General features: G+C 38.7%; 1 protein-coding gene across 1 annotated transcript in view; it reads right to left on the bottom strand.

Moving 5' to 3' along the window:
• GRID1 (glutamate ionotropic receptor delta type subunit 1) overlaps nt 1-22,106 on the bottom strand; it is a 521,647-nt gene that overhangs the window by 21,052 nt on the left and 478,489 nt on the right. The window contains exon 13 of the mRNA XM_062001480.1: nt 11,709-11,904. Coding sequence (XP_061857464.1) covers nt 11,709-11,904 — 196 coding nt within the window. The remainder of the gene's footprint in view (nt 1-11,708; nt 11,905-22,106) is intronic.

Genomic DNA, 22,106 nt, shown 5'->3' with positions numbered 1-22,106 from the left:
GTCCGGAGCAGTCAGTTGGGTACAGGTCCCGGCTGGTGAGCAACTGCATCATACATCAGTCCCTTTCTATATCCGCTCATCTGTTGTTATCATTGTTCCTCTTTAACTTGTTTTGTCCTGTTAAACTGTTCTTCTTTCAACCCACATGTTTTTTTTCCCTTTTCTCTGATTCCCCCTCCCCATTCTGCCAGGAGGGGGAGGAGTCAGCAAGCACTCTCATGGGTTTTCTTCCCCTTTTCCCTGCTGGGCAAAACCACCACGTTAATTGGTGCCCAACGTAGGGCCCATGAGGCTGAAGTAGAACAGAGTGGGCTAAAGCAAACTTGGTGTGTACATTTCTGATACTAGTTAAATAATTGCGGGTTACAATGTTGGTTTATATGCTCACATGGTGGTGTTATATGATTTCTTATACGAACTATGTATTCCCTGTGATATTGTTTATTGTCTCTGGAAAAGTGATGAAGATCATCATTCTGATGTACTGGGTGACACTGGCTTACGATATAATTGTATCACTGGGTAGGAAGTTAGACTGTTACTTGTGCATGGCTTTGTTGTCATTTTCACACCTTGGGCACTTCCTCTCAGAATTCAATGATGATGATACTGAGTTCATGGGAAAAACAGAGAGTCATGATTTCTCCCACTCCTTTCTCTTCAAGTTACCTGCAATCGCTTTTGAAAACTATGCCTGGAATGTTCCAACCACTGTGGTGTTATTGATCTGTTTCCTGGATAGGGTTTTTGTCTTGGTTAGGGTTGTAAAATTTGTTTTTCAGAGTGTTACGAGGTTGGGTAGCTACAGAGGGAATAGCTTACAAGAGAATATGGGCAGGTATTTGAAGAACTTTTTACACTTAATGATTAGAGAGCTCACCTTAACAACAACTGTGGCTACTCAAACCCAGGCAACTGACACTATTGCTGCCCCAGCTCCAGCAACAGACATTGCTGCTAAATCAGAGAATCAACCTGTGCCAGTACCAGTTGCTGCCCCAACTCCAGCAACAGACATTGCTGCTAAATCACAAAATCAGCCTGTGTCGGTACCAGTTGCTGCCCCGACTCCAGCAACAGACATTGCTGCTAAATCACAGAATCAGCCTGTGCCAGTACCAGTTGCTGCCCCAACTCCAGCAACAGACATTGCTGCTAAATCACAAAATCAGCCTGTGTCGGTACCAGTTGCTGCCCCGACTCCAGCAACAGACATTGCTGCTAAATCACAGAATCAACCTGTGCCGGTACCAGTTGCTGCCCCAACTCCAGCAACAGACATTGCTGCTAAATCACAGAATCAGCCTGTGCCGGTACCAGTTGCTGCCCCAACTCCAGCAACAGACATTGCTGCTAAATCAGAGAATCAACCCGTGCCGATACCAGTTGCTGCCCCGACTCCAGCAACAGACATTGCTGCTAAATCACAGAATCAGCCTGTGCCGGTACCAGTTGCTGCCTCGACTCCAGCAACAGACATTGCTGCTAAATCACAGAATCAACCTGTGCCAGCATCAATTGCACCTGTACAGAAAAAGAAATACACAAAAAACCCAGTTCTCCCTGCAAAAGATGAAGATGAACCAAGGCCATCATGGCAGTGGGAGAAAGAGCCAGAGATAATCACCCATTCTCCGTTCCTGAATGTGCTGACAGATGTGGGAAAGGATTTCAGCCGCCACCCAGGTGAGCACATTATCACCTGGCTGCTACGATGCTGGGAGAATGGGGCCAACAGTTTGGACTTAGAGGGCAGGGAAGTCAGGCAACTAGGGTCCCTGTCCCAGGATGAGGGCATTGATAAGGCAATTGGAAGACACACACAAGTCCTCAGCCTCTGGAGACGACTTCTGTCAGGCGTGAAGGAAAGATATCCCTTCAAGGAAGATATTACATGCCACCCAGGCAAGTGGACCACCATGGAGAAAGGTATCCAGTACCTGAGGGAGTTAGCTGTGCTGGAAATGATTTATAATGAGCATCCAACCACCAACCCAGATGAAGTCCAATGCACACGATCTATGTGGCAAAACTTCCTTCAAAGTGCACCACCAACTCATGCCAATTCGTTGGCAGTTGTCTTCTGGAGAGAAGACAAGGGGCAAACAGTGGAGGAAATGGCTGCTCAACTTCAGCACTATGAAGAAAGTCTGTCTTCCTCCCTAGAGGCCTGTGTCTCAGCTGTAGGGAGACTGCCCCAGGGGTGGAAACACAGCCCCACCATCTGTCATGAACTCATCCAGGCCCCACTGGAAAAGGGTGAGTCCCCAGAATACTTGCAATACATTGATGATACCATTGTGCAGGGCAACTCAGCAGAAGTTCTTGATAAAGGGAAGAAAAGAATTCAAATCCTTCCGAAGGCTGGCTTTACCATTAAACAAAGTAAGATTAGAGGACCTGTACAGGAGATCCAGTTTTTAGGAACAAAAAGGCAGGATGGACGTCATCATATTCCAGTAGAGGTGATCAACAAAATCTCAGCCATGTCTCCACCAACTAACAAAAAGGAAACACATGCTTTTCTAGATGCTGTGGGTTTTTGGAGAATGCACATTCCAAATTACAGTTCAATTGTGAGCCCTCTCTGCCTTGTAATACAGAAGAAAAAATATTTCAAATGGGGTCCTGAGCAGCAACAAAGTTTTGAACAAATTAAACGGGAGATTGTTCATGCAGTGGCGCTTGGGCCAGTCCACACAGGACCAGATGTTAAAAATGTGCTCTACACCAAAGCCAGGCAGAATGGCCCTACTTGGAGTCTCTGGCAGAAAGCACCTGGTGAGACTCGAGGCCGACCCCTTGGGTTCTGGAGTCGGGGATACAGAGGATTCGAGGCCCGATACACTCCAACTGAGAAAGAGATACTGGCAGTATACGAAGGAGTTCAAGTTGCCTCGGAAATGATTGGCACAGAAACACAACTTCTCCTAGCAACTCAACTACCAGTGTTGGACTGGATGTTCAAAAGGAGGGCCTCCTATACACATCATGCAACAGACACTACATGGAATAAGTGGGTTGCACTGATCACACAACGAGCTTGCATAGGAGATCCTAGCCACCCTGGAATTCTGGAAGTGATCACAAACTGGCCAGAGTGCGAAGACTGTGAAATATCACCAGAGAAGAAGGTGACACGTTTAGAAAAGGCCACTCGGTAAGTCTACTCTAGGGGATCTGTCAACCAAGCTGCCCCAGCCCAATTAGAACTTTTACATACTATAGAAGGGGATAAAGTCCCTGCAGTGCACATAAAAGATATGTTAGGGAAGGCAATCTGGGTGTGTCCTGCCTCAGGTAAAGGCAAACCTTTAAGGCATGGGACTTTTCACTCAGGGACCTGGGTGCACTTGGTGGGTGATGTGCAAAGATGGGGAGGTTCAATGTGTGCCTCAAAGGAATCTGATTTTGAGTGAAAATAACGCATTAATTAAATTGTATGATGTTGTTGAATAACTCTGCTGTCATATGTCACCACTACCATAGTTGCTCTATGCCATATCATTGACATTGCAGGAAGAACCACCCAGATCACTGGAGGATGGACTTGAATGAGCAAAACACAGAATGGTGAAAAGTGAACTGGCACCCAGATAGACACACCAGATAGACCAGCTGCAAACTCCTGATGCTGCATGCGATGACTCACCTCACAACCCCTCATCTCTCCTCCTGTGAAAGATTTACGATGAATGAAGACCTGAAGTTATGGACTAAATGAACTCAGTGGGCACATTAGAGGGATGGCCCATAAACTGTGGGAATGATGTACCTCTGTGTGTGTATCCATATTTTCAGGGAGAGGAATCGTGGTGGTAGATAATTGTAAAGTGTAAACCTAGGCATGATGTAGATGGTAAAGAACAAGGGGTGGAATGTTCTGGTTTGGGCTAGGATAGAGTTAACTCCTATGAGGAGTTAGGAAGGGGTACAGCCTGGGCAGCTGATCCAGACTAGCCAGCAGGTATTCCCTACCATCTTGACATCATGCCCAGTATATATAGGTGGGAAGGTGCTGAGAGGAGCTCTCTGCCTGGGTTGCGGTTTTTGGTTGTCAGTCCAGAGGCTGATCAGATTGAGTCACCGGGTGGTGAGCAACTCTGTCACGCACCAGTCCCTTTATATATCCCCTCATTTACTGTTAAAATTGTTTCTTCTTAGCTAGTTTTGTTCTATTAAACTGTTCTTATTTCAACATGAGTTTTTCCCTTTTCTCCAGTTCCCCCCCACCCCATTCTGCAGGGAGGGGGAGGAGTCAGCGAACACTTTCATGAGATTTTTTTCCCCTTTTCTTGGCAGGGCAAAACCACGACAGCCTCTAAGACTCCCTTAGTTATTTTATTATATTGGATTCCTCAGTTGAGCAAGTAAGCTAATTTTACTTCACCACGCTTTGATATAAACCACAGCTTTCTGAAGTCCCTGACAGTTGTTTAAAAATGACAATAAATCAAGTTGATGAGTTATCCTCTAGTAGGTAGAATCCAGGGAAACAAAGATTAAAAGTATGTTGTCTGGATTTTCTGTAAGCTATTTGCCACAATCCACCTCATTCTCCTCCTTGCCTTTTATCTGCATCAGGGCAATCAAAGTTCCCAAAATTCATTTGCTTCTGAGTTAAACCAGAGTGAAAACGTTATATCCTTCCTCTTTTGTAAGATTTAAAAAAGCCTCTACTGAAAGTGTTTTTTTTAGGGATATGACACCTTTGTGGGTTAGGTCCCACTTTCTCCTTTGCTATCTCTCTGGTCAGTTGAGAGTAACAGTAATTAATACACATAGCATCAGACAGTTATTGCTATACTGGAACAAAGCATCATTAAAATCTAAACCACAGTATGGGCCTTACAGGAGTTATTCAGATAGGAGCCACAGGACCCTACTGTTAAAATCGTACATCGATTTAGCTGATACAACTTACAAAACATGTTCATAAAGGTATGTCTCACTTCCATGTCATCATATGAAACCAGATCAGAGCAAGATTGCATGGACTGCAACACTGCAACATCTGCATTGTAATACTATACATGTCTGTCTACTTAATCTGGTAATGGTGGTGCAAATGAAGAAAAAATAAATCATTTTTTACTATATGTGACTGCCAGAAAAGCCTTAATAACCTATTGACACAAGTATGAGTGAAAAAATAAAGGAAGGCAAATAAGCGATTTCTCAAGGCATCTAGCCTATAATCAGCCAGCAACCTACATTCTTGGAAGCCTAAAATGTGTTTTTCAAAGGTACTTTCTGAATGATCACATAGTCATAACTAACTGGGTTGTTGGCATCAAATCTCTGCATCTTGCCCTCCACTCTTCCAGTGATGGGCTTTAATGATTCATGTTTTATGCTTTCACGTCTGTGATGGTGCCAATAGGCCTCCTACCTTGTTAGAGACAACAGGCAATGGACAAGTCCCACTGCTGTTCCTATGAGGGAAGGACCATCAAAAGCCCTATTTTTGCACATCTCAGGCAAGTTGTGTTTTATGGTAGAGTACAACATAAGCTTTTGCGACCCATGATAGAAAAGTGTCCAAGTTTAAGTGCGTTAAAAATATTTACTCATGGGATCAAAGACTATAGCACTTCTTACTGCACACAGAATTCATTCAAAATCCATGCTATTACAGAGCAGAACTTGCCTGATAAATGTACAGAAAGAGGAGACCCAAAAACTGTATGGCTTACATCATTGTGCTAAAATGTGTCTTGCTTTTTTCTGCTTTTTTTTTTAAAGTAAGTTTGTTGAGAAGAGAAGTATCTTTTAGCTGTTTCAGAATTGTTCTCTAAATCATCTTTTCAAATTCACAGTTTAGAAAAGAACATTGATGACATGTCATATACTCCTCATGTTTTTCTTAGTAATACTTGAGAAACACAATCTTCCTCAAATATTCAATTTCAATTATAAGGCAGTGTCTAGCGAAAAATCACATTATTGATTCTGTTTTTTAAGCCCCAGTTTTTCTGTATGTTATTTTATATAGAAGAGCTTTGTACTCTGACTTACAATGTTGGACAGCAGATCTTTTAAAACAAGTCTACTTTTCTTGCATTTGCAATACACTGCATATGTAAGACAATGATGTCCTACAACTGTAAGCCACAACTGTGGTCAATAACAAAGTCCAACAGGTCTATTCATATCTTTTTAAGTTTTCATTTAAAAAAAATATATATATATAAATTACTCTATGCAGTCTCATCACATCTGTAGTGTGTTATTTCTCTGACAGCCTGATTATTTTATCATAAATGAGAATCTGAGTTTTAAACTCTTCATTATGCATATTTCTCAAATTCCAGAAATACTGGATGTCAGTTTGTTTCCCCTCTGCGATTATCAGAATCATTTTTTCCCTAAGGAAAGATTTTTTTCTTCCAGAACTTCTTCCACTTTTAAAATTTTCTTTCAAGACGAGTGGATACCTCGTACTATTAGTGTGTTCACGGCACAGAAAGCTATCTTATGACCAAATGTTTAGTTGCTCTTTAATTTCTGCATCCTTCACACCCCTGTTCATGGGTGTTGTGACAGCTAAGCAGTTTCATTAGTTCAATTTAAAGAAAAACTGACAAACTTTGAAAAACATGTATACAAGTCACATAACCACACACATACATGTGTGTTTGAGATAGAGTTACTTTTTTTATACCTTCACTAGACAAGCACTAAAAACCAAATTAATTCAAACTGACACTTATTTTCAACCCAAAAACCAAATCAGAACTTTTAAAAAGTATTTTAAACTTTCCATTTTTGTCATCCGAAAGAATATTTGTTCCATTAGCTTCCAGGCTGGAGGGATACCAGAGGTAGGAAGACTAAGAATTATAGGAAACACCTATTACTGACTTGTGGGATGTGTAAGCAGGGAATAAATCAAGGCTCCCTAGTTGTATATGACACAGATGTACCCACCCATGCAACCAAGTTCTGATTACAACATAGCAAATCTCCAAATCCTCAGGCTCTTGCATTTACAGCTCAGTCATCTAAAGTCTACATTGTATGGTTCTAGGGCCCAAAATTTAATAAAAATGTCCTTGTGATCATACATCATTGCAAAGATAATGTGTGTAGAGACATGGTAAAAGGGAATGTGGCAAACTCCAGTTGAGAATAGGTAAAGTAGCTTGAATAAAGAATAACAGAAATAAACCACAGAATAACAAGCTTAAATTATTAAATTATACTCGAGACTTTTAATTGGCTTTCACATTTTGCTGCTTTGCTATGGCCTTATTGTAACTCTCAACGTGAAGGTATATTGCAGAACAAAACAAAAATAGCTCAGTTAAACTTTCAAAAGCCTCTTTAACAGGAATTCAGCCAAAGCAGAATTTGTTCCCACAACTACTATGGGGGTTTACACCAAAGACACCAGATTTATATTTGGTTGAAGAGGTATAAGAAAATAGATTTAAGAAAAAAACAACCACCTAGGCAAAACTTACATTAAAAACATTTCTTCTTCACAATCATAAAAAATTAAAAGTCCAAGGAAGATTGCTTCCTAGATAGAAGGCAGTCCACAAAGAGAATAGTAATACCTCAGGAAAGCAGTAAGCAACCTCATAATGTCACTACTCAACATGAAGGGCGATAGAAGAATGTTATTCAAAGGATTCTGGCTTACTTATTGTAAAATGACTTTTCAAAGAAAGCAGGGTAAGAAACAATAGTAACTTGAGGAAAAAAAAGAACTCCCGATTAGTCACTGGTATGTCTGTGATTTATCTGAAATTTATGAAGAAGTTACCATATTAAAGACAAAAGTGCCAGAATAATGCAACGTTCATCATTAATGAATGAAGTCTGCCAGAACAGAGTGTCACTGTATCCGATCTCATTATATGGCTGGTATAACTGAAATATCAAAAAGTGACCTTTATATTGGCGTTAGTGGAGTTGTTCAAAAACATGCTTGGATAACATTTATTATCTATAAAATGGGCTTTAAGAGATGCAACACAGTTCCAATAAGAAGAAAACATGCTGTTTAATCCTGTTGAAATTATGTAAAAATTAATATAATTAAGCAGCCACTGAAGGATATAATATATCCAGGCTTTAAGGAAGAATCTGCTTTTACTCCAAAGGCTGTTGAGTCAAGAAATGGAGAAATTTATGAGGACCCATGAAAGCATATGGATGAGCAACCACAATTTACCATTCATCATGGACAATAAATTATTGGAAAAAAACCCCAGTTTTAAAACTCTTATTAATTAAGCTTTTAAATTATTTTCCTCTCAAAATAAAAATGAACAGAGATGACTGCTCAACAAGAAACGTTCTGATTTAATGTTTAGTGTTCATTAAGGGTAAGAACCTTTTTGAAGGAAGCAAAAAAGAGAAAGAATAAAGTCTCATTGTACCATTGCCTAAATGAATGATACATTTACATTTTATACCATACTTAGTTTTGATTACTTTTCATCAAAAATGATACATAGAAGAAAGGATTCAGAGAAATTGATTGGACAGCAGAACAGTCTCCATGAAAGCTTTTAAAAATAGAACAATGACAGTTTAACTCTCATATGTATATATGTAATAGATATATATGGGATTACGAAGGGATCATGTTAGTTCATTCTTTCAAAGCAAAAATGGCTGCCCACAACAAAAAAAGCCTCAGGTTATTATGTGTGTTGTGGTAATTAATAATTACCCTGAAGAACTGCTTGCCACTGGGTATTATGCAGTTTGCTGATATTCACAAATGGCTTAGAAACGTGTGAATTCCAGTGACAATGGCCACCTGGGATAAGATGACAGGAGCTACCCACTGCATGCCTCTTGGAGATCCTGGCTATAGCTTGACCCAGAAAGAAACTTTCCACATGATAGCTTTAGCCTTCTGCTGTAGTACCAGAAATCTCAAGTGGCAAAATAGCATTTTGTATGGAATGGTGATTTGTCTAGTAACCTTCTCTTATGCTATGTAGAGAGATGTATGAATAGGAAGATGTTTCCCATCTGCAATGACCACTTTCAACTGACTTGGAAGTATGACAAAAGCAACTTGCCCCCAATCTCTGAAACATCCTTCTGTTGCTTATGTGACTTTGCAGTGCATTAGTGCCCTTTCCATGGCTCTGTCAGTGTTGCAAAAACTATGCCTGGACAATGGCAGATGATCATTGTGGCTACAGGGATTGTGCTATGTGTGAAAAGAGACCCCTGCTTGCCATGGCAACCAAACACCACAAAAGCTCTCAGGACTTTCTTCTCCTGTTATTCTTTTAGTTTTAGGCAGTAAAAGAGAGTAGGAAAATCTCTCAGAAATGAAGAGAGGTAAATGGAATATAGACAAACATCTCAACTGCCTGTACCATAAATAAGCAGCACCCTCCTGTTTTGCATTGAAGCAGCGTTGCTCTATTTGCAGCTGCAGCTGAACTGTGATGCTGTCTGAGAATACAAAAAGGGAAAGGAGGAGAAGATAGGATAGTAGTGATATTTATTGCATTGTGTCAGGCAAGTCTTCATTCAGAAAAATGTTTTAGGGATCTTTTTATGTTAGATAGTTTTAGATATCCTATGAAATATTATTTTAAGACACATTTACATCTCTTTCATGCAGCAGTATGTGTTTACGGATGGAAAGTCCCATTTCCTTGGCTGACATCAATTCTCCTTTAGAAAAAAACTATTTCTAGCTGTAATCCATGAGATGGAAAACTTGTCTGTTTATTCAAAGAGCTCAATGAGCTAAGAAGAGACATTTAAACTATAAACACAGCAGTTTAGTTGACAATGTTATTAAATATTAATCCAAATTTATGTAGGTGTCTAATCAAATGGCAGCCCTGGTCAGCTTTGGGGACTGAAGTTAATTTGGTTATTGTTGATGTTAATTGAATGAGTTAATCAAGTTATATAAAAATCACCCTACAATGTTGAAATCAAACTTAATATGAAAAGTTATTATCGCATAGATAGGATGGAGCTGCCAGCTACATACAGACAATATAATTGGTATTCTAAACAGCCTGCCAATCTACAGTTACGTTTCTGGTTTAGGCATATCTAGCTGTCATAAATGGCAGCATGCAGTAGGCTTACAGAATAAGAGTATTTGCCATCTCGTGGCTATAAAGCATGCACTGACATAAGAACAGCAAAAAAGAAAACTGAAAGTAAAATACTATGCATTTTTCTGAAGTAAACTGTTTTATCATTAGTTTTAATGCTCAGGTACACAGAAAAGTAGTTAATGCCTCTATTTCTACCTCCTCTATTTAAAGGACACTTCTAACAGAGTCTCTCAAAACAGAGGTTTCATTTTCATAAAGTACTGAGCAGAATTAAAAACAAACACACTGCAGGGTTTTCTATTGCCAGAGCTCTACCTTGTGCCAAGGAAGAAAGGCTATTTGAGCCCAAGGCTTTAGGAAAGTTCTACTGGGAGATGGGAAAAAAGGCAGGGTGAACCAAAACTATTGACTGAGTACTCCTGTGCTGAGAAGACACAGAGCGTTTGCATAAGGAGCTTGTCCAAAAGCCACACAAACAGTTGGGAATCTTATGTTAAAGGACTTTGATTTGACAAATAGCATGGCATGTGTTAATGTGTTCACTCCCCTTATGGCACTATAAAAAACACTAAATTTTGTATGCTTTCCCTCTGACTGTTCAGGAAAGGCTTCAAAGATTCAAAGGATAAAAAAAGAAACCCAAGCCTCAACTATTTTATTATTTCCTACTTACAAAAGCATGAAGAACTAGTAATATATTTATTCAGAATTACTGTTTCACTGACAACATGGTAACTCTGACCTAACAATCTCCATGTTAAGAACACCTGTTAGCTTCATTTATGACAAAAAAACCCCCAAAACAACCAAACAAACTGACAAATAAAGAGGACACCTTTCAGTAAAGGAGCACCACATTTAACTTTCACCATGCCTCCATGCCTTTTGCTGTAACATACTCCAGGACACATGTGGTTTGATGTTATTTACTATCTGCTTTTGCTGAGCTACAAGATGGGAAGCAGAGAAGTAGATTAAGACTGGGTGTGGACATTTGTATTTGTGTGATCTGAACCAGGGCTGTTTATCCCAGGACTCATTACAAGCTGTCAGCCCCAAGCTGTCATATATCAGTCCTTGAATCCCATATCAACATCCAGATTGACCAAAAAAAATTGTGTAGTCATATCTGAGGGAAATAAAAGTTAGGTGAAAGCATGGTGAAAGGTGAAAGAATGGATGCCTTTTTTGAAATTTGGAACAAAGAAAGAAAATCTTCCATTAAATCTTGATTCTAAGAGAAACGAGTCTGTGTTCAGTCAATTCCTTAAGTTTTACTTAGGTTTCCAATAAGTTCAATCCACCAACTCATAACAAACCTACTCAAATGAGCAAAGGACAAGAGTCAGCACCCAGATAATGTAAAGTATGACATTCAAAATGGTATTATCAGAACTCACAAGAAAGTCAGAAACGTAACAGACAGATCCAAAGGAGCAGCACACTGAAGATTTGGCAGAGCTAAAGTTCTTAAATTCAAAATCATGACCACATAATATGATCCTTACCTGCCCCTGAGTTACTAAAAGGAACATTAAAGATTTTTTTTAAATGACTATGCAATTGCTCTCCTGTGACAGCATTATTAATTCCATGCAAACAACACCGATACAGCACAAAAATGAAGTTAAAAACCCTGTGATCCAGTCTTACCTTCCTGATGCCTTCAGAAGGGTTCGATACACAATTATCTGCCCCATTATTCTTACTGATAGTCCTCCACAGTTCAGCAAAGGTGTTATCCTGTTCCAAAGGGTTGGTCCCTTTTGCTTTAAAGTATTCATACACTGCTGAATCCCTGACTGTACCATAAGATATATCCATTTGCTTGGACAAATCCTGAAATGTTCTGAAATTCAAGCAATATTGAGATATTAATATTATGCAGCACATTAGCAAGGTTTCATTCATTAAATAATTTCTTTCTATGTCATCAATCAGAAATCACTTGTGCTTGTACAATTAACATTTGGATATCTCTTTCCTCATCGCAACAGAAAATCAAGGAGTAATTCAAGTCTAAGTAATTGAGATCATGTGAATGTAACTATACCCAAGCCATATTTTACCCCAGTAAAGATTATTTTTATTTTGGACAGATAACAGTTATGTTAGATGTTAAAACACCAAGTCTGGATTAGATTGTAGAGCAATAAGGCTTACTTCAGCATAGGAAATTTTAGATTATAAACATAAATTTTGAGCCCCATCAGCATCACCAGAAATACTTTGCAGAACTCAGTGGAATTAGTTTGCAGTTACATCAATATTCCATCTGATTCCAAATCAATAGGACTGCTTTAAACAAACAAATAAAATTCCTATTTCCACTCAGTCTTTCTTGATCTCTCTTCTCTTTCCTCAGTCTCTGATAAAACAAGCATTTTTCATTCACACACAGGCCTAACTTTCATTTACCCATCCTGCCACTCTGGAAGCGTAAATGGACCTCAACTTGAGTGGCTGTGAATGCACCATTTATTTTCAAATTGTACAGAATGTAATTCACTCCTGTTTTACAGCCTTTTCTGCACAAAAAGGTGTAAAGCACTGCCTGCATGAATGAAAAACAGACCAAGTTTCAAAACATTTCAGATGGCATCACTGTCATCAGAAGAAACCTCCTAGCTGTTTTCCACCTTGAAAAGTTCATTGCTGTTCCTGGGCCTCCTTTCTTTGTCCTCAAGTATCACTTCTGTGCATTGCCACCTTTTTTTTTTTCATCTGAGCATACACACACAAACACACATTCAACTTCTGGCCATCACATGCAGCAGCAGAGACCAAACTAGATCTCATAAATAATGTTTTATTTGACATTTTGTAAACATATAACTTCACACAATAATAGTAACTTGCTTCTGATATAATCAACTAATGCTGTCTAAGTCAGACTAAAACAACTCTCTGCACACCCCCCCCCCCAGCCCCTATGTCTTTTTCCTAAAAGCTATCCTTCAGGAAACAAAAAGCTTCCTTCAAAACATCTGAAAGACCCACCAATGCCACCTCCCACGTGCCTCAAACTCCTGGAGCCACAAAAGCAAAAAGGTTTACATTGGAGCTCTTGCAGAAGATTTTATCACAGAGCTCCTGAAGAGCCTTTACTTGGCCCATGAGATGAAGACTTGTCATAGACAAGATTTTCTGCCATCCCTCTTCCCTGTTTCAGTGTAGGGATGCCACTGCTTACAACTCATATATCTGTAAGATGACATGCAATGTTATTTAAAGCAAAGTAATCTGGGTATACACACAATACTAAATAGAATATGTACAAAACTCTTTCATTTTCTCCATCATATCACCTTTGGGCCTCCCAGCTTTGGCTGTCAAAGGGCTCCTTTGCTGGGACCCACCATGTACATCCCAAGGGCTGTAGCTCAGCAGTGATGCCCCTCTCACCCTCAAGAACACTCTTCAAACTCACAAGTGGCTTCAAACAGTTTAAGTGGTTTAAGTTCTTAAATTGTGTTAAGGATTTTTTATCATTTTTAAGCTGTTAAGCAGCTTTAAGTAATACTGTGAACAGTTTTTCTCTACATACGTTGCACACTTGTGGTTTTAGGCTAACTCTGGGAGTCACATCAAACCCCAAACCTCCTGTTACTTCTCTAGCTCTGCATATGGCATTTCAGTAAAGTACAAAATGAACAACCTCGAGGTTGCTGGAAATTCAAATTTCTAATGGAAAATGAGAGAATTTGTGTCACTTTTATTTCTCTCGTCATTTAGTCTCCTAAATGTTTCCTATACATTTCATTGAACAAGTCCATTTTTCCTCCAGTCTCAATACTAAATGATTACATGCTACATTTAATTTCCTATTTATTATTAGAAAGAAGTTTCATTGTATCACATGGAATTGCTCACATCCCGGGGATGAATGATCTGCTTCTTAAAAGACACATTTCTGTCTACTTCATGTACAAATTATGAAGAAAGAGTCTAAAACACAGACAAATGTTTCTGTGGCAACCTTTTTCACACCAGGCTTGGCATATAGGTCTCCATATGAGTAGGAATGCATGTTTGGTTGAAGTACAGTAACAGAAACATGTTTAGGTAACCTTCCTTAACACAGCTTTCAGCTGATAACAATTCTACATGTCTCCTACCCATGCTGCTATTCTGTTTGAAAGTTTGAATATGAGAGTTTGGATATTAAAAAAACCAAACAATTAAGCCTGAAGGTTTAATAATAACAGTATTTTCTGGATCACTTCTACTGCCTCTACTGCTGTGGAAGCTTTTTATCAAGAAATATGTCTTTTCTTTAGCTAAATTGCAGTTTATTGACAATCAGTGCTTTTGTTTTAGCTAAATTACATTTTATTGACAATCAGTACTGTACAAAAGCACACTACATGTTGCTTTTCCAGTAGCACTATTTCCTCAATTTTCTAAACATCACAGGGCACAGTGAGCAAATGCAGGGTTTAAATCAAGTGCTTTGCAATGAACAGATAATCAGTACTGGTGGTAGGGGGGAAAGGACAGCTTTTGCCCAGCTGTGGTGAGGCAACTACTGCCCCTTCAACTGGTAGAATTTCCTTAGAAGAGATAATGTGGAGTATTGTGTGTCCTAAGGATTACCTTTCTTGCAGTGCCCCATTTGGTGTATTCTAAAACAGGCACTGCCACAGGATTTTCTCCATACTGCACCACCATTGGAAACATCCTGAGACAGATGTCTGCCAAAGGATAGTGAGGGGCACATAGGTGACCAAGCTTGCCAGAGGTTCTTGTAACATAAATTCAGAAAGGTGGTGACTACTTGAGTGAGAAAATAATCTTACACTTTTACCAAATAGGTCATTTAGCCAAAATTTATCTCAGAAATTATCCTGACAGGCAGGGAATGGCCTAGACCACAGTTCTTACTCTGTATAAAAAAAGGTCTCTGTCCTATATTTCTACACTGAAAGTAGAGGTGATGCTCAGCATCTCCATGGCAAAAGAGGTAATCAAAAGACCTAGGCATGTCAGGTACAGTCACACACATAAAAGATACTGAACTGAGATTATTACCTCCTGGCTTTTACAGGGTGAATGAAGAATTATATTTGTAGTTTTAAAATATTTTTATTTTAACTCCTTCAGATATGCAAAATAATTCACTGCTACATTTCAGATATTGGCTGTATCTTACAATTGTGTGATTCCCTGAAGGCTGCTCTCATCATTCTCAAGCTTTATTTTTGCAGCCAGATGTTAGCTGGATGTATCTTCTTTAGCCACTCAATTTCTTGTCTCACTTTCCTGTGGGCAAAGGTTTCATGCTTTGAATATATAGAATTATTTGCAACAAAAATGTGCAGCATAACAAGATGCCCCATTAACCTAACCACCACAATTATTGGATCTCACAACTCATTAAGGTCTCTCTGTAAGCATGATTAAAGATAAAGCTAGCAAAGCAGAGAAAGCCAATGTTCCTCACTTACAGTTACAGAAGCTAAACTTCAATTTGTAAGTAAATACATCCACTGTGTGATTGCTACAAGAGACAAGCACATGTAAACCAATTGATTTCAGTAACTGCATCTGTGGTCAATCCAAACAAAAATGGTGACTTTTAAAATTGTATTGTCAGACAGAGTATTTAAAGTTTGTAGTTATGCCTGCTAGGTAAATGCAACAATTGAGACATGATTTCCAGTGGAGTTACAATTACTTCATGTAGAGTCAACTGAAAACTCTGCTTGTTTTAGTTTTTTAGACACAAAGCATATGCAGCCAAATAAACAGCCAAGCAATGGCTGTAATAGTATTTATAATTAGACCACTGGAAATAATTGCCAGAACACCAATACTGGTTAAGTTAAATTTTATTTAAGTGTTTTCTTACTAGGAAAAGATTTGAGTAGCTATAGACACATTAAGCTAAAACTATGCTACCAGTGCAGGTTTATGTTACTCTGGAACTGCTATAAATTTTCCAGATGAATAATAGAAACAAATCTTGTCTAAGTGACTGGCCAGTAGGTCAAGAGAGGTTCTTCTCCCCCTCTACTCTGCCCTGGTGAGGCCTCATCTGGAGTCCTGTGTCCAGTTCTGGGCTCCTCAGCTCAGGAGGAACAGAGAACTTCTGGAGAGCCTCCAGCGCAGGGCCACCAAGATGATCAGGGGACTGGAACATTTTTCATACGAGGAAAGGCTGCGGGAACTGGGGCTGTTTAGTCTGGAGAAGAGGAGACTGAGGGGAGATCTCATTAACATTTACAAATATCTAAAGGGTGGGTGTCAGGAGGCTGGGACATCCCTTTTTTCTATGGTAGCTAGCAACAGGACAAGGGGTAATGGGATGAAGCTGGAACACAAAAAGTTCCACTTGAATATAAGAAAAAACTATTTCACTGTGAGGGTGACGGAGCAGTGGCACAGGCTATCCACAGGGGTTGTGGAGTCTCCCTCCTTGGAGGCCTTCAACACCCGCCTGAACACGTTCCTGTGGGACCTGATCCAGGTGACGCTGCTTCTGTAGGGGGTTTGGACTAGATAATCTCTAAAGGTCCCTTCCAACCCCTACCATTCTATGATTCTATGAAAATCCTGTCACTATGTGCTTTTTGGTAACTATAGATCAATGAATTCAAAGTCATCAGGATCATCAGATGTGAGCAAAGTATTTAAAAGAAAAAAAGAGAGGGAGGGGATTTTCTTTTTTCATCATAACTCTATTTTTTTTTTAATAAAAGAAGATCTTTTAAACAAAGAAACAGGGAAAAAAGAAGAAAAAAATCCACTCTTGTTTATTGAGTTTTACCTTATCCTTACCTTTGATTTTTTTTAACATTGTAGCAAGCTGCACATCTGAACTCATGTATAAAGTCAAATGCTATACTCAAGCCAATCAGCTGCGACCGTAGAATCACAGAATGGTAGGGGTTGGAAGGGACCTTTAGACATCATTTAGTCCAACCCCCCTGCAGAAGCAATGGTCTCCAACATTGCAGTGATAAACATAGCTTTTTATCTCAAAAAACCTTAGAAAAAAACATAATGGGAAAATCCTGACAGCTCCTTGATTTAGAGGTAGTTTTTCATTACTCTTCACAAATGTCCATGTTCTGACACTAAAACTTGGATTTTTCCAGTCTGCTATTACTTACAGAAAAATTACATTTCAATGTTTCTGAATCCACAGTATTATTTTAAAATTATGCAAGGTTTTTCATGCTTAGCTCCTGTTCAGTTGTCAGCTCATTTACCCTTAGGAATAGTAAAGCTTAAGGTTAGACATAAAAGTAATGATGAGTACTCTACCCTCAGTCTTCTGTAGCATGCTTCCGAGTAATTTCATAGCACTGTGTATGTTTTGTCAAAAAATAAGACATAATTAATTCCTCTCAACTAAAATTAATTAATGTTCTTAATTAATATTAATCCCTAAGTCAGTCATATGAAGAGAGTAAAATAAATTCACTGCTTTTTTCCATATTTGGCAGAGAAAGCTATGCTCTTTTACCTAAGGAAGCCAGTATCCTGAGATTTTTGCTCGATGCAGAGTACTATTTTAGGTTTTATCTAGATAAAATGTTCTGGAGATGACGAGACTTTTTAAGTCTATCTGCCTAATTTAAGCCTTAGAATTGCATACATAAAATGTATGGTAGAAGTTCTACATTGCTATTTTTAAATAACCTGAAGGTAATTTATTTTTCTGTTCAACTCATTTTCCAAAAACTAGAAATTCACAACATCTACAGAATTAAATATAAGTGCAGTTCCTAAGTATCACTATCTTCTCAGCAGGATATGTGAGAGGGAAATACATGCTTTATGTGTTGGGTAAAAGAAGTAAATCCACTAAGCTTTAAAGTAAAAATAAAAGAAACCAAATTGATTTGACAACCTTATATCGCAAGAACAAGCAGAATAAACACCTATTAGCTGAAATCTAGAGTACAAAATCCTGTCTGAAAAGAGATTTGTTTGATAAGGTTACCACCAGTGGTAAGCAATGGGAAAGAGAATTCTGCCTACTGTAAACTGCAGAAAATATTCACATTTTGAGACATAAAATTGCTCAGAACTACACCCTCCATGGATCTATTCATACCAAGGCAATGAGAACAAATGAGAAAGAGGTGCTTATTGTTTCTGATGTTATCAACACTTCTAAATGCTTAAAGGGCAGATGTCAAGAGGAGTCCTTTTCTTCTGTAGTACCTAGCGACAGGAAAAGGGGTAACTGACACATGCTGGAACACAGAAAATTCCACTGGAACATGAGGAGAAACTTCTTTCCTGGTCAGGTGAAGGAGCCCTGGCACAGGCTGCCCAGGGAGGGTGTGGAGTCTCATTCTCTATAGGTTTTCAAACCCACCTGGATACGTTCGTATGTGACCTGGTAGAGGAGAACTTGCTTTAGCAGGTGGTTAAACTGGATGAGCTCTAGAGGTCACGTCCAACTGTGTGATTCTGTGACCACATTAGTTCACTCACTGAGAGACAGAAGTCAAGAAAGCTTTTCAGGATCAGCTTCTTATTGGTACATGTCTCTAGTGAGAAAATAATCTTCAACGCTGAATCAAGGTTGTGGGCTGTGATAGTGTGGTGTTACAGATATTTTCTACGTGAGCAGCTCCTTATGTTCAGAATCTGAGTCCTGATATGAGTCCTGTTTATTTTTTCTATCCATTTGTGAAGCAGCAAGAGATAGGATTTGAGCCATAGCCTGTTATCCAAACATTGACCATCTTTATACTTCAGTTCTACAGTTTTAAGTAAAATTTATGAGTGGGTAGAACATATCTTAAGACTCCTGAAACTGAGTTCAAGCTTCCATGTAAAGACACTCTGTAGAACTAGTCTACTCAAGTTGAATAGCTTACCTAGTTGAAGATCAGGGAAGAAAAAACCCAAAATATATCTGTTATGGATATAAATTGCCACTAGGGGATGATAGTCTCATGGACTCAAAGACCAAACGCAGGTTACAAAAGCAGAAGCCCACTTAAAAATGGAAGAAGGAATTGCTGTTATTGCCCCTCAATATTAGTGCAGTCAATGCCTAATAAGCCTTGGATTATACTGGAAAGTGTGATAGATTAGCTAAATAATGAGATAACATTAGAATTGACCTATCTTTAGCACCCATGAGCCTAAAAATCAAATACCCATCCAAAAAAATCACCAAAATCAAACCAACTTATGCATTTCTACCATTTGCTCCAGGTCCATATAGGAATGTTATTAATGTGTGTTAAATGGGATGTAAGATACTTTAAAAGATAGTCCACTTTAAAAGTTATTTTTAGTGGGGCCAATAAAACTGTTCAAAGTATCATTAGGATGGCAGCAGCCTTAGTACAGAGAATATTAAAATGAAAGTACGTTTATCTCCACATCTAATAATCTCAAACTTCAGAAAAATTAGGCCCATGTTTTAATTTTGTGCATTTTTCTACTTTTCTTTGAAATTATGAATAATCAAGCTGAACTCTTAAATCAATCACTACATTGCTAACTCCTCCACAGTTACATGATCAAATTCTGCATTGTTCCATTTCATTGAATATCAAGTAACTTTAAATGCTTTTAATTCTGTCTCAGTGCAGTGATGTGCAGAGCAAAGGGTTTCTTTAGCAAATACAAAAAGCAAAATCTTAACTTTACCAATAAAGGTAGCCCAGTAGAAATCAGAAGCAGTATTTGCATGAATAATATGCACTTTGCAGGATCAAATCCTTCACCAGAAAATACATCAATCTATAGTTCATATAAAACTCATTTCATCAGCTGTCCGTGAAAAACACCATCTCTTTACTCTAAACATAGCCTTAACAGGAATTCTCATGGGAGTTTCTACAAGATAAGCAATAAGTATTTACAGATTTAACACCATTGAATCAACAGAGTTGCAGCCCTTCACATCAGGACTAAGCATTTCCAACTCATGGAAGGAGACAAACAGCGCAGACAGTTACAGCTATGTATATACTTGTCATCATCAGTGGAGCAGGAACAGCTGCTTCACAATTTCAAAGCAGCAGAGACTTTCCTCTAGTGGAAAACTCAATCAATCGACATGTGTCACAAAACATGTTGCCATACTTTTGCTTTAGCTAAAACAAACAGTGGTTGAACTCTCTGGCAGGTAATGGCACTGCAGCACCTGTTTTCGTGATGATAATGGTCATTGCTGCCTGTGTGATGGCATCTATGAGCCCTTCTCTGGCCTGGGACTCACTGGCCTACATTAGGTGAAACTAATAGCCAAATATAACACACAATTACTGGGGGAAGGAAGCTAAAGTCAGCTTTATTTCTGCCATGGAAGGAGAGGGTTTGCTACATGTTCCATGTGCCACCTGTGCTGGCAACAGTTCTGTCACCACTGCAGTGTAGGATCAGGACTCTCTCTCCTGTTGCCCCAAAGAACTTTCTTTTTTAGGGCACCTAGCATACCTAAGAGGTAGACCAGTATTACTGAGATCAAGAAAACCATGCACACAATAAAACATGCTTAAGGGTCTCCAGGATAGGAGACAAACACATAAACAGTAAGAAAAAGGCAAAACAAAATAGTCAAATGATATTTACACAAAGTAATAGATCTTGTACAAGGATTACAATAGTTAATATTTCTTTGAAACAATTTCCACTAGCCTCAGTTCCCACACGCAAAGAGAAGACAAGAAAACTAAATTAAACTGTCTTCTAAACTCCCAATACAGCAATGATTTCGCTGCAAATTGAGTGTTTTCACTGGGACTCTGCTCCTCCAGAGCTGAGGCATGATTAAGTTTTAAAAGAGGTGAACAAACAGTATGTATATCCACTGAAATGCAAAGACAGTCAAGTTATTAATAAATGATACACTGTCATGTTTATGATTTTAATAGTCATAAATTATTAGCTACACACATCATATCTGCAAAACATTTGTTGGCTTGTATACTTCCTAGGAGTCTGAGATGTAGCAGAAAATATGCTCTATTACCATCACTCAAAATCTCATTTTCACTTTATGGATCTCAGAACAATCTGTAACATTTTTGCTAAAGTCAAAGTGTGAGGAATATAGGACAAAAACTCATATAACTTGGTTGTATCTCACTGCTCATAGAACTTTTCATATCTTCCAGTGGTTTACTTAGGAAATATGCTCATTTGAAAAAAAAAAAAAAAGAAAGACTTCATAGATTTTCTGGCTGTAAGACTCAAATTTGGATCCAAAAATCAAACTGGATTCTCATCATCATCAATAAAACAGGTTATTCTGTAAACAAAATTAGACCTCTGGTTATTCCTATCCATTTCTATTTCTAAACGATGCCCTCAGGACCACCTCGGCAACTCCAGTCATCTGCAGTGATCTGCACGAGTGTGACTTGACTTGTCTCTGGATTGTAGTTCATTTTGCCTAGAGCTGACACTGACTCTGCTCCAGCACCACATATAAAGAAATATGTTAAACAGCTAGAAATAAGCTAAACATCTCCTGATTGCCAGTCCAATGTTTCTAGCTATACTTCCAATCCTCCTCTTCTCCGAACCTCCTCCAGGCAATAAGAGCACAAGTCTCTTAGATTGTTGATTTTTCCATTAACTAGTGTGGGGGTTTTTTTTGGTTGCTTATTTGTAATAAATCTTTTCTTTATGGATACCCTCATATTTTCTTTTTTCTGCATTGTTATCATATGATAAAGAAACAATTAAGGTCTTTACAGTAAAAGTTACAGTTACTTTGCCCGAAAATATTTTCAAAACAAACAATAACATAACAGTTAATTCCATTAATAGTGGTAACAATAATTTCTGAGGATTTGCAACTCAAAGTTGGATTCACTGGCACCCCACAGTTTGTGAGCTCTGGATTAAGGTTTTCTTATGGTTGGGCATTTATGATTGCCTATGAGTTCATCTGATATCTAATTGAGGGAGTGAGGTCAGAAGGCAGCCTTTCCTCTATATTTACAAGGGGCATTTATAGGACACTTCTTCACCACCACATTTTTCCACATTTCTAACAAACTAATACACTTGAGATATACCCGAGTTAGGCCACCGTGTTTGTAGTTCAACAATGGAAAGCAGTAG

The sequence above is a fragment of the Colius striatus genome, chromosome 8 (genome assembly GCF_028858725.1).
Source record: "Colius striatus isolate bColStr4 chromosome 8, bColStr4.1.hap1, whole genome shotgun sequence".
NCBI classification, from domain to species: Eukaryota; Metazoa; Chordata; class Aves; order Coliiformes; family Coliidae; genus Colius; species Colius striatus.
This window is presented reverse-complemented; position numbering and strand designations above follow the sequence as displayed.